Consider the following 13,818-nt stretch of genomic DNA (forward strand, 5'->3'; position numbering starts at 1 on the left):
CAGTAGATACAGCTGGTCTGTTGTAATATAATAAAGACAGTAGATCTAGCTGGTCTGTCATAATACACTGCTCAAAAAATAAATAAAGGGAACACTAAAATAACACATCCTAGATCTGAATGAATGAAATATTTTTATTAAATAGTTTTTTCTTTACATAGTTGAATGTGCTGACAACAAAATCACACAAAAATTATCAATGGAAATCAAATGCATCAACCCATGGAGGTCTGGATTTGGAGTCACACTCAAAATTAAAGTGGAAAACCCCACTACAGGCTGATCCAACTTTGATGTAATGTCCTTAAAACAAGTCAAAATGAGGCTCAGTAGTGTGTGTGGCCTCCATGTGCCTGTATGGCCTCCCTACAACACCTGGACATGCTCCTGATGAGGCTCCTGGACAGTCTGTGGTGAAACGTGGCGTTGGTGGATGGAGCGAGACATGATGACCCAGATGTGCTCAATTGGATTCAGGTCTGGGGAACGGGCGGGCCAGGCCATAGCATCAATGCCTTCCTCTTGCATGAACTGCTGACACACTCCAGCCACATGAGGTCTAGCATTGTCTTGCATTAGGAGGAACCCAGGGCCAACCGCATCAGCATATGGTCTCACAAGGGGTCTGAGGATCTCATCTCGGTACCTAATGGCAGTCAGGCTACCTCTGGCGAGCACATGGAGGGCTGTGCGGCCCCCCAGAGAAATGCCACCCCACACCATGACTGACCCACCGCCAAACCGGTGGGAGACATGGTTAAGAAAGAGTGTTCTGAACACTGATGTTGACCTTACTTGTTATAACCTTTTTAGATGAGACAGATTCCACAGGTGGTGGAGTGGCAATCTTTACCAAGGACCACCTTCAGTGCTCGGTTGTCTCCACGAAGTCTGTCCCCAAACAATTTGACTTTCTGGTTTTCAGCATTAAGCTTTCAAATAGTTCTTTGTTGACTGTTGCTGGGTGTTACCGTCCACCATCAGCATTGGCCTGTAACCTACTGGCCCAAAGCTTTCTCCTGGCCCAAGCTCATTTAATAACTACCATTGTGTCACTGAGTTGTCATAATGTTTCAGCAAATGTACATTATCCCAAGGGCATTGAAAGACACAATCTAAGTAACCTAATTTATGTCCCTCTTTACTGCCCTGAATGCCACTGCTGATCCTACAGCTATTGTATGCAGTGATCATATGCTTATGAACCAGAGTAATACTGTTAGCACTGAGGTGGTGTGCCCTAGCAGGAAGTCCAATGTGGCAGCTCACCCTGCACTAACATAAATAACCCGAGGATGTCTACCTTTGCTAAGCTTCTTAGTAAAGCAAGAAAAACAATCAAGCATCCCAGAAAAGTGTTAAAATAGCTCATGTTAACATATGCAGCTTAAGAAAAGGGTTAATGAAATCAATAATTTGCTAGTAACAGATGACATTCATATTCTGACAATCTCTGAAAATCACTTCAATAATACCTTTGATGATACAGTGGTAGCAATACATGGTTATAAGATTTACAGAAAATACAGAAATGCCAAAGGTGGAGTTGTGGCTGTTTATATTCACAACCACATTCCTGTAAAGCTTATAGACTATCTCATGTTAAATACTGTTGAAGTAATATGGATACAGGTTAATCTGCCTCACCTAAAGCCCATTTTTGTAGGAAGCTGCTACAGTATAAACCACCAAGTGTTTAAAGTCAGTATCTGGATAACATGTGGAATGCTTGATAATGTATGTGATAATGATATATGTCGATAATGTATGTGATAATAATATGTCATGGAAATTGCAAGATGATGTTATAATGCTTGTATTGCATTATAATGTTGTTTATTCAACAGAATAGAGTGTTCTGTTAACTATTGTGTGTGTTCTACTGAGGATGGGCCTCTATGAGATAACACTGACAGAGGAGATTTACGATGTCTTTGGGTGATAAAACCTAAAGAGCATTCCAGAGAACATGAGGTAATGGTTCTGTGCTATGAAGTACCAGGAACGAGATTAGAACCTCGTTTTAGGGACCAAACTGAACGATAATTTATAGCGAATACTATTTGGCTACAGGATACTCCTTTCCATTTATAAAGTATTCCTTTGTGAATTGTTCCTAATATCTGTGGTTTGTTATGTCAACTAGGGGTGTGTATCTTTGCTATAAAAGATCTCAGTAGCCATTGAGTCACTTTAAATGGTTCATTATAAAGGGTGCATCATTGAAAGTCATTGCTATTGCAAAGCTCTTATTATTAAAGATGTAGTTTAAGTATAACTCTGACTCGTGTGTGAAGTTTGACTCTCCTCATTTGGTAATACAGAAATTAACCACCACAGATATCAATAGAGAGGTATATTTTATGGGTTATTTAAATATTCACTGGCTTTCATCAGCCTGCCCACTCAAGAGAAAGCTTCAAACTCTAACTAGGGCCTGCAACCTAGTTCAGGTTATCAATCAACCTACCAGAGTAGTGACAAACAGCACATGAATGAAATCATCAACATGTATTGATCACATCTTTACTAATGCTGCAGAAATGTGTTTTAAAGCAGTATCCAAATCCATGGATGTAGTGATCACAATATAGTAGCCATATCTAGCAAACCAAAGTTCCAAAGACTGGACCTAATACAGTATATAAGAGGTCATACAATAGGCTTTTTTTTTTTTACCCCCAACTTTTTCTCCCCAACTTTGTGGTATCCAATTGTTTTTAGTACCTACTAGCTTGTCTCATCGCTACAACTCCCATACGGGCTCGGGAGAGACGAAGGTTGAAAGTCATGCGTCCTCCGATACACAACCCAACCAAGCCTTCTTAACACAGCGTGCATCCAACCCGGAAGCCAGCCGCACCAATGTGTCGGAGGAAACACCGTGCACCTGGCAACCTTGGTTAGCGCGATGGCACAGCTGGCGCTGCAGTACAGCGCCCTTAACCACTGCGCCACCCGGGAGGCCCCTACAATAGGTTTTTTAATGCCTCATCTGTCACGCCCTGACCTTAGAGATCCTTATTATTCTCTATGTTTGGTTAGGTCAGGGTGTGACTCAGGTGGGAAATTCTGTTTTCTATTTCTTTGTTTTTGGCCGAGGTGGTTCCCAATCATACTTAGGCAGCCTGTTTTCCACCTGAGTTTGTGGGATCCTGTTTTCTGTTTAGTTTCTTAGCCTTACAGAACTGCGCCATGGTGCGCTTTCGTTTTTTTTGTCTTGTTATTTTGTTTTGATGTCATCAATAAAAAGACGATGTATGCCTACCACGCTGCGCCATGGTCCACTCTTCATTCTCCAAACGAGAGCCGTTACAGAAGATCCCACCACATCTTAGACGGTAAAGGATCCTGGACGTGGGAGGAGATCCAGGCCGTAATGGATCACCTTCCATGGGAGCAGACGGAGGCAGCAAGGGAGGAACAACGTCGACACCGGGGTTAGCGACCTCGAAGCAACACACGGGGAGATTGGCAGAGTCAGGGCTTAGACCTGAGCCAACTCCCCTTGATTACTGTGGGGAGCGTGTGACTGGTCAGGCACCGGGTTATGCGGTCATGTGCACTGTGTCTCCAGCTTTACTGCTGAACCCCTAACCAGAAAAAACACAATAAGGTTTCACCATCTTCGCTGCTGAACCCTTAATAATAATAAATAGCTGCAAGCAGCAATGCCAGGGTTCAAGCTGTAGATCACTTTGCTACCATTAGAACAAATTGGACACATCGCCCTAGGAGGAGCTACTTCTGCTCTCCTTACTAAATGTTGTCTTCTCCAGGATGGTTAAACCGATCGGCACCAAATTTGTTATATAGCATCTATGGATGCATATCTTTAAACGCAATATTTTCCATGACTCTTGCTCAAATGGAGATCCATAATAATAATAAAAACAATATGGCCGCAATAAGTCAATGAGCTTGCATTAATAACCTTTCCTGTCCAACAGAGCCACCATGCGGCCAAACTGAATCATATTTTACAGTTTAGCTAGACTCATATCCCTTAGCATTTGTGCCCAATTCCATCCCTTTGAGTAAAAATATCAAAAGATATAAACATGTGCCCGTTATAGTGCCGCCATGTCATTGATCTAAATGCTTATATATGCTGAGTCTTGACAGTGTTTGGAACATGTGTACTAAAAATAGATGAACATGAATAAAAACCAAATGAGCCCATTTTTAGGTAAACCCAACATGGCTGCGTCAAAATAACACAGCATGGGTAGTGTCCAATATTTAGCCAGCGCTGGGCTACCAAATAACACAAATTAGATGTTTTTTAACCCAGCATTTTTCTGTGGAGAGAGAGAGAGAGAGAGAGAGAGAGAGAGAGAGGCGGTGTCAAAGCCAATTGTTGCTGATCTAGGCGGTGATTCGACCACACTGTTTGTCCTCTCCAAGGCTTTCCCCCTCTGCTTTGCGAACAATAACCTTTCCATTTTCTGCATCTCATAACCTACTCTTTCCTCCATCTGGGATTTGGTCTACCTTTCTTTTCAACGTTTGGCAGATGTGGACATGGATCGTATCTGGGTTTATTAAGAAGTCGTTGACGGGGTCTCTCTCGAATATGAGTTTCCCCGCAAGAGCTCTCACTTTGGCGGGGCAACTTTCCCGTGCACCTCGGCGCTCAGCCTGGTGATGCTTAGCCTGGTGACTACTTTCCCTCTTCATTCACTGAAAGGGGAAGTTTAAACACACATCGGCGGATTTGGTCTCGCATTCAATAGCCTACACACGGTTTTATAAAAAACAAAAAGGAGTAAATTAAAATGCAGAAGAGTGTCAGGTTTAATGAGGGACACGCTCTGTTCCTCTCAGTCGTTGCGCGTAAGGAGGGTACCAAGCGCGGTTATTTGAGCAAGAAGACCACGGAGAACAGCAGGTGGCACGAGAAGTTCTTTGCGCTGTACCAAAACGTGTTTTTTTACTTTGAAAACGAGCAGAGTGTACGCCCCGCCGGGATTTACCTCTTGGAGGGCTGCACCTGTGAGAGCGTGCCTGTTCCGAAGGTCTCCACTGCGGGAAAGGAGACCCTCGACAAACAGGTGAGAGAGAGACTTACGCAATCTGTGTATCTGTCTGTGGCTGCCAAACTTTCCCGCTGCAGCCTAAACTCTGATACCGGTAATATGTTTTCAGAACAGCTGCCCAGAGCATTCAGTCAACGAGAAAGGGAGAGGTAAAGCAGACGATCAGAACAAGATAGGGTGGTGAAGTGGACGTTGAAAGGATCAGAGTGATGATGGCACTTAATTGGCTTCATGCAGTATTCAAAATGTCAATCCTCTTTCCTATTTCCTACACCTCTTTCCTACACTATTCCTATAGTGTGAACAGTTCTCTTCCCACCCCTCTCATGTAGGCCTACACCCTGTGGTTTGGCAGCAAAATGTTATTTTCACTGATATGAAAATGACAGTTGCTGTCCACATTCAAATGTTCCTGTGTGTGAGTCATTTGAATGACATTTTCTGCATGTAGGGAAACCTGTTGAATGCGATCATATCATTGATTCATTTCAGGCTCTATCAAACATAAACAAATAATCTTATGGAATAGAGACAGTTGCTGTTGGAACTATATTTCAGTCACAAGCCATGGGTGCAGTATGTTATTAGATTTTGGCACTTATTATTGCCTTTATATCGATTCTGTTCCTGTTCTATGAGCCTTTGTGGTGACACACACATATTAAAGAGACAATTGAAAAAAGGAGAGAGAGATGGATAGATGACAAAGGCTAGTGTTTAAAGCCTTGTGTAGGCCTGTGTCTCCTACAGAAAGCTTTTAAAGCCTTGTGTTGGGCTCAGTTAAAGTCTCTCTCTGTTTGTTTGTGTATGTGCATGTAGGGCAGAGTCATAAATGTCTATCTCTTTGCCCCTGGCTATAACCAGACATGATAACTCCTCCCTTTGGGCTCTGCACTGGTCCTAATTGGTTCTCCCCAGGCAAGAGCTGGACAACTATGGCTAAACTGAAGAGGAGAGAGTAGGATAGGAGAAAGGGAGGAGGAGAGAAGAGATGGAAAGAGGAGAGGATAGGACAGAGGGGGGAGGAGGAGAAAAGAAATGGAAAGAGGAGAGATATAAAATGTATTAGTCACATACACAGCAAGTACAAATGTTGCATCAAAACTCTTTTGCGCTAGCTCCCTCAACAATGCAATACCTGAATCAATAATAACAATGAAAAGAGTCAAGTAAAAAATAACAAGTAGTAGAAGTAATAGAAGAGGTAGTATGCATAGTAATAATGGACTGTATTTACAAGTATGAAGTGGGTAGTGGAATCAATAGTACAGTTGAAGTCGGAAGTTTACATACCCTTAGGTTGGAATCATTAAAACTTGTTTTTCAAAACTAACAAACTATAGTTTTGGAAAGTCGGTTAGGACATCTACTTTGTGTATGACAAGTCATTTTTCCAATGATTGTTTACAGACAGATTATTTAACTTATTCCAGTTCACAATTGCAGTGGGCCAGAAGTTTACATACACTAAGTTGACTGTGCCTTTAAACAGCTTGGAATATTCCAGAAAATGACATCATGTTTTTAGAAGCTTCTGATAGGCTAATTGACATAATTTGAGTCAATTGGAGGTGTACCTGTGGATGTATTTCAAGGCCTACCTTCAAACTCAGTGCCTCTTTGCTTGACATCATATGGACATCAAAAGATATCAGCCAAAAAATTGTAGACCTCCATAAGTCTGGTTCATCCTTGGGAGCAATTTCCAAATGCCTGAAGGTACCAAAAGTGCAAATCAATTTCAGAACAACAGCAAAGGACCTTGTGAAGATGCTGGAGGAAACTGGTACAAAAGTATCTATATCCACATTTAAACAAGTCGTATATCGACATAACCTGAAAGGCCGCTCAACAAGGAAGAAGCCACTGCACCAAAACTGCCTTAAAAAAAACAGGCTACGGTTTGCAAATGCACATGAGATCATACTTTTTGGAGAAATGTCCTCTGGTCTGATGAAACAAAAATAGAACTGTTGGGCCATAATGACCATCGTTATGTTTGGAAGGAAAAGGGGGAGGCTTGCAAGCCAAAGAACTCCATCCCAACCGTGAAGCACGGGGTGGCAGCATCATGTTGTGGGGGTGCTTTGCTGCAGGAGGGACTGGTGCACTTCTAATCATGAGGAGGAAAATTATGTAATTATATTGAAGCAACATCTAAAGACATCAGGAAGTTCAAGCTTGGTCGCAAATGGGTCTTCCAAATGGACAATGACCCCAAGCATACTTCCAAAGTTGTGGCAAAATGGACAACAACAAAGTCAAGGTATTGGAGTGGCCATCACAAAGCCCTGACCTCAATCCTATAGAAATGTTATTTGCAGAACTGAAAAGTGTGTGCGAGCAAGGAGGCCTACAAACCTAACTCCGTTACACCAGCTCTGTCAGGAGGAATGGGCCAAAATTCAACCAACTTATTGTGGGAAGCTTGTGGAAGGCTACCTGAAACGTTTAAACAATTTAAAGGCAATGCTACCAAATACTAATTGAGTGTATGTAAAGTTCTGACCCACTGGGAATGTGATGAAAGAAATAATAGCTGAAATAAATCATTATCTCAACTATTATTCTGACATTTCACATTCTTAAAATAAAGTTTTGATCCTAACTAAGACAAGGAATTTTTACTAGGATTAAAAAAACTGAGTTTAAATGTATTTGGCTAAGGTGTACGTAAACTTCCGACTTCAACTGTATATATTAGAACAGCAGCGTTGACTGTGTGTGTGTGTGTGTGTGTGTGTGTGTGTGTGTGTGTGTGTGTGTAGGTTTGGATGTGTGGGTAGTCGGTGGAAATACTTTCTAAGGTGCATATATTCTCTCCGGTGCAAATGGTCTCTAAGGTGCAGGTCTGTGCAGGGGGACATCTAGGTTTAGGTTTTCAGCAGTCTGATGACCTGATGGTACTTCTTCTCTGAGCCTGTTGGTTCGAGACCTGATACTCCGATACCGCTTGCCAGATGGTAAGAGAGTGAACAGTCCGTTGCTCGGGTGACGGGAGTACTGGTTGATCTTTTGGGCCTTCCTCAAACACCGCCTGGTGTAGATGTCCTGGAGGGCAGGGAGCTCCCCCCCAGTGATTTATGACACATGACACATTTCTTCAGGCGCCTGGGATTGATTGTTGGTGGTGTGATTGGACTATGTCAGGTACTCTGTGATGTGCATGCTGAGGAACTTTATGCTTTTTACCCTCTCCACTGTAGCCCTGTCAATGACAATAGGGGCATGCTCCTCCCCCTGTTTCCTGTAGTCCACGATCAGCTCCTTGGTTTTTCTGACGTTGAGGGAGAGGCTGTTTCCCTGGCACCACTACGACAGGGCTTTGACCTCCTCCTTGTAGGCTGTTTTGTCGCTGTTGCCGATCAGGCCCACCATCGTTGTGTCATCTGCAAACTTCATGATGGTGTTGGAGTCATGTTTAGCCATGCAGTCGGAATGCAGAATAACAATGGTCCAACGTATTTTTCCCCCGAGTGAGCCAAGAGATGTGTTGATGGAATGTCGGGAGATCTTTCCTTAGATTTATTTTGTTAAAGTCCCTGGCTACAACGAATGCTGCCTCAGGATATGCTGTTTCAAATTTGTTGAAAGTCCTGTGTAATTCTTTGAAAATGTACACAGCCGTGATTCAAACACCTGTGAATTTTCTGGGGAGATAATGTGGTCAGCATTTCATCGTGAGGTATTCCAGGTTAGGGGGACAGAAAGTCTTAAAAGTTTTTACATTCAGACAATCACACCATGAGTTGTTGATCATGAAACGTACTCCCCCGCCTTTGTTCTTCCCTCAAAGTATTTTTTTTCCTGTCTGGCCGATGTACAGAAAACCCTGCAGGCTGTATAGCCGTATCAAGTACCTCCCCCGTTAGCCAAGTCTCAGTAAAACAGATTACAGTTTACAATCTCTCTGGTAGGAAATCCGATAGACTACTTTAGCAGGTAATATACAGTGGCTTGCGAAAGTATTCACCCCCTGTAACGATTGTCTTCCTCTTCTGATGAGGAATAAGATGGATCGGACCAATGCGCAGCGTGTTAAGTGTTCATGTTATATTTATTAGAACAGAAACACTAAACAAAATAACAAAGAGAGTGAAACGAAAACGAAACAGTCCTGTAAGGTGCAGCAACACAAAACAGAAAACAACTACCCACAAATCATAGTGGGAAAACAGGCTGCCTAAGTATGGTTTTCAATCAGAGACAACGATTGACAGCTGCCTCTGATTGGGAACCATACCAGGCCAAAACCAGAAATACAAAACATAGAACAAAAACATACAATGCCCACCCCAATTCACGCCCTGACCAAACTAAAATAGAGACATAAAAAAGGATCTAAGGACGTGACACCCCCATGGCATTTTCCCTATTTTGTTGCCTTATAACCTGGAATTAAAATTGATTTTTTTTTTTGGGGGGGGGGGTTGTATCATTTGATTTACACAACATGCCTACCACTTTGAAGATGCAAAATATGTTTTATTGTGAAACAAACAAGAAATAAGACAAACAGAACTTGAGCGTGTATAACTATTCACCCCCCCCAAATTCAATACTTTGTAGAGCCATCTTTTGCAGCTATTACAGCTGCAAGTCTCTTGGGTAAGTCTTTATAAGCTTGGCACATCTAGCCACTGGGATTTTTGCCCATTCTTCAAGGCAAAACTACTCCAGCTCCTTCAAGTTGGATGGGTTCTGCTGGTGTACAGCAATATTTAAGTCATACCACAGATGCTCAACTGGATTGAGGTCATAGCTTTGACTAGGCCATTCCAAGACATTTAAATGTTTCCCCTTAAACCACCCGAGTGTTCCTTTAGCAGTATGCTTAGGGTCATTGTCCTGCTGGAAGGTGAACCTCAGTCCCACTTTCAAATCTCTGGAAGACTGAAGCAGGTTTCCCTCAAGGATTTCCCTGTATTTAGCACCCTACATCATTCCTTCAATTGTGACCAGTTTCCCAGTCCCTGCCAATGAAAAACATCCCCACAGCATGAGGCTGTCACTACCATGCTTCACTGTTGGGATGTTGTTCTCGGGGTGACAAGAGGTGTTGGGTTGGTGCCAGACATAGTTTTCCTTGATGGCCAAAAAGCTTAGTTTTATACTAATCTGAGTACCTTCTTCTATATGTTTGGGGAGTCTTCCACATGCCTTTTGGTGAACACCAAACGTGTTTGCTTATTTTTTTCTTTATTAAGCAATGGCTTTTTCCTGGCCACTCTTCCGTAAAGCCCAGATCTGTGGAGTGTACGGATTAAAGTGGTCATATGGACAGATACTCCAATCTCTGCTGTGGAGCAGTGCAACTCCTTCAGGGTTGTCTTTGGTCTCTTTGTTACCTCTCTGATTAATGCCCTCCTTGCCTGGTCCGTGAGTTTTGGTGGGCGGCCCTCTCTTGACAGGTTTGTTGTAGTGCCATATTCTTTCCATTTTTTAATAATGGATTTAATGGTGCTCTGTGGGATGTTCAAAGTATCTGATATTTTTTTATAACCCAACCCTGATCTGTACTTCTCCACAACTTTGTCCCTGACCTGTTTGGAGAGCTCCTTGGTCTTCATGATGCCGCTTGCTTAGTGGTGTTGCAGCCTCTGGGGCCTTTCAGAACAGGTGTATATATACTGAGATCATGTGACAGATCATGTGACACTTAGATTGCACACAGGTGGGCTTACTGGTTACACCAGCTCTTAAGTAGGGGCTTCATAGCAAAGGGGGAGAATACATATGCACACACCACTTTGCGTTTTTTATTTTTCTTATTTAATTTTTTGAAACAAGTCTTTTTTTTACCTTCACCAATTTTGAATATTTTGAGAATGTCCATTACATGAAATCCCCCCCCAAATCTATTTAAATTAAAGGTTGTAATGCAACAACATAGGAAAAACGCCAAGGGGGATGAATTTTTTATTTATTTATTTTTTATTTCACTTTTATTTAATCAGGTAGGCAAGTTGAGAACAAGTTCTCATTTACAATTGCGACCTGGCCAAGGTAAAGCAAAGCAGTTCGACACATACAACAACACAGAGTTACACATGGAGTAAAACAAACATACAGTCAATAATACAGTAGAAAAATAAGTATAATAACAATGTGAGCAAATGAGGTGAGATAAGGGAGGTAAAGGCAAAAAATATTCAGTAGTTCTTCTCGGGTGTATGGCCACGATGGCGAAGTAAATACAATATAGCAAGTAAAACACTGGAATGGTAGATTTGCAGTGTGCAAAGTAGAGATAGAAATAATGGGGTGCAAAGGAGCAAAATAAATAAATAAATACAGTAGGGGGAGAGGTAGTTGTTTGGGCTAAATTATAGATGGGCTATGTACAGGTGCAGTAATACTTTTGCAAGGCATTGTACTAGCATTGTACTATTGTATCAGCTTATCGATTGCGCAACCAGGGCTGGAAAAACCTTGGATCATTGCTATTCTAACTTCCGCGATGCATATAAGGCCCTGCCCCGCTCTCCTTTCGGAAAAGCTGACCACGACTCCATTTTGTTGATCCCTGCCTACAGACAGAAACTAAAACAAGAAGCTCCCGCGCTGAGGTCTGTTCAACGCTGGTCCGACCAATCTGATTCCACACTCCAAGACTGCTTCCATCACGTGGACTGGGATATGTTTCGTATTGCATCAAACAACAACATTGACGAATACGCTGATTCGGTGAGCGAGTTCATTAGAACGTGTGTTGAAGATGTCGTTCCCATAGCAACGATTAAAACATTCCCAAACGAGAAACCGTGGATTGATGGCAGCATTCGCGTGAAACTGAAAGCGCGAACCACTGCTTTTAATCAGGGCAAGGTGACCGGAAACATGACCGAATACAAACAGTGTAGCTATTCCCTCCGCAAGGCAATCAAACAAGCTAAGCGTCAGTATAGAGACAAAGTAGAATCTCAATTCAACCGCTCAGACACAAGAGGTATGTGGCAGGGTCTACAGTCAATCACGGATTACAAAAAGAAAACCAGCCCCGTCACGGACCAGGATGTCTTGCTCCCAGGCAGACTAAATAACTTTTTAGCCCGCTTTGAGGACAATACAGTGCCACTGACACGGCCCGCAACCAAAACATGCGGACTCTCCTTCACTGCAGCCGACGTGAGGAAAACATTTAAACGTGTCAACCCTCGCAAGGCTGCAGGCCCAGACGGCATCCCCAGCCGCGCCCTCAGAGCATGCGCAGACCAGCTGGCTGGTGTGTTTACGGACATATTCAATCAATCCCTATCCCAGTCTGTTGTTCCCACATGCTTCAAGAGGGCCACCATTGTTCCTGTTCCCAAGAAAGCTAAGGTAACTGAGCTAAACGACTACCGCCCCGTAGCACTCACTTCCGTCATCATGAAGTGCTTTGAGAGACTAGTCAAGGACCATATCACCTCCACCCTACCTGACACCCTAGACCCACTCCAATTTGCTTACCGCCCAAATAGGTCCACAGACGATGCAATCTCAACCACGCTGCACACTGCCCTAACCCATCTGGAGGAATACCTATGTGAGAATGCTGTTCATCGACTACAGCTCGGCATTCAACACCATAGTACCCTCCAAGCTCGTCATCAAGCTCGAGACCCTGGGTCTCGACCCCGCCCTGTGCAACTGGGTACTGGACTTCCTGACGGGCCGCCCCCAGGTGGTGAGGGTAGGCAACAACATCTCCACCCCGCTGATCCTCAACACTGGGGCCCCACAAGGGTGCGTTCTGAGCCCTCTCCTGTACTCCCTGTTCACCCACGACTGCGTGGCCACGCACGCCTCCAACTCAATCATCAAGTTTGCGGACGACACAACAGTGGTAGGCTTGATTACCAACAACGACGAGACAGCCTACAGGGAGGAGGTGAGGGCCCTCGGAGTGTGGTGTCAGGAAAATAACCTCACACTCAACGTCAACAAAACTAAGGAGATGATTGTGGACTTCAGGAAACAGCAGAGGGAACACCCCCTATCCACATCGATGGAACAGTAGTGGAGAGGGTAGTAAGTTTTAAGTTCCTCGGCGTACACATCACAGACAAACTGAATTGGTCCACCCACACAGACAGCATTGTGAAGAAGGCGCAGCAGCGCCTCTTCAACCTCAGGAGGCTGAAGAAATTCGGCTTGTCACCAAAAGCACTCACAAACTTCTACAGATGCACAATCGAGAGCATCCTGTCGGGCTGTATCACCGCCTGGTACGGCACCTGCTCCGCCCACAACCGTAAGGCTTTCCAGAGGGTAGTGAGGTCTGCACAACGCATCACCGGGGGCAAACTAACTGCCCTCCATGACACCTACACCACCCGATGTCACAGGAAGGCCATAAAGATCATCAAGGACAACAAACACCCGAGCCACTGCCTGTTCACCCCGCTATCATCCAGAAGGCGAGGTCAGTACAGGTGCATCAAAGCTGGGACCGAGAGACTGAAAAACAGCTTCTATCTCAAGGCCATCAGACTGTTAAACAGCCACCACTAACATTGAGTGGCTGCTGCCAACACACTGACTCAACTCCAGCCACTTTAATAATGGGAATTGATGGGAAATGATGTAAAATATATCACTAGCCACTTTAAACAATGCTACCTAATATGTTTACATACCCTACATTATTCATCTCATATGTATACGTATATACTGTACTCTATCATCTACTGCATCTTTATGTAATACATGTATCACTAGCCACTTTAACTATGCCACTTTGTTTACATACTCATCTCATATGTATATACTGTACTCAATAACATCTACAGTATCT

General features: G+C 43.5%; 1 protein-coding gene across 1 annotated transcript in view; it reads left to right on the plus strand.

The window, feature by feature from the left end:
- The first annotated feature begins 4,316 nt into the window (after positions 1 to 4,316).
- rasgrf2b (Ras protein-specific guanine nucleotide-releasing factor 2b) overlaps positions 4,317 to 13,818 on the plus strand; it is a 173,587-nt gene continuing 164,085 nt past the window's right edge. The window contains 1 exon segment of the mRNA XM_042320823.1: positions 4,317 to 5,054. Coding sequence (XP_042176757.1) covers positions 4,779 to 5,054 — 276 coding nt within the window. The 5' untranslated portion in view covers positions 4,317 to 4,778.

Source organism: Oncorhynchus tshawytscha, linkage group LG04, assembly GCF_018296145.1.
Source record: "Oncorhynchus tshawytscha isolate Ot180627B linkage group LG04, Otsh_v2.0, whole genome shotgun sequence".
NCBI classification, from domain to species: Eukaryota; Metazoa; Chordata; class Actinopteri; order Salmoniformes; family Salmonidae; genus Oncorhynchus; species Oncorhynchus tshawytscha.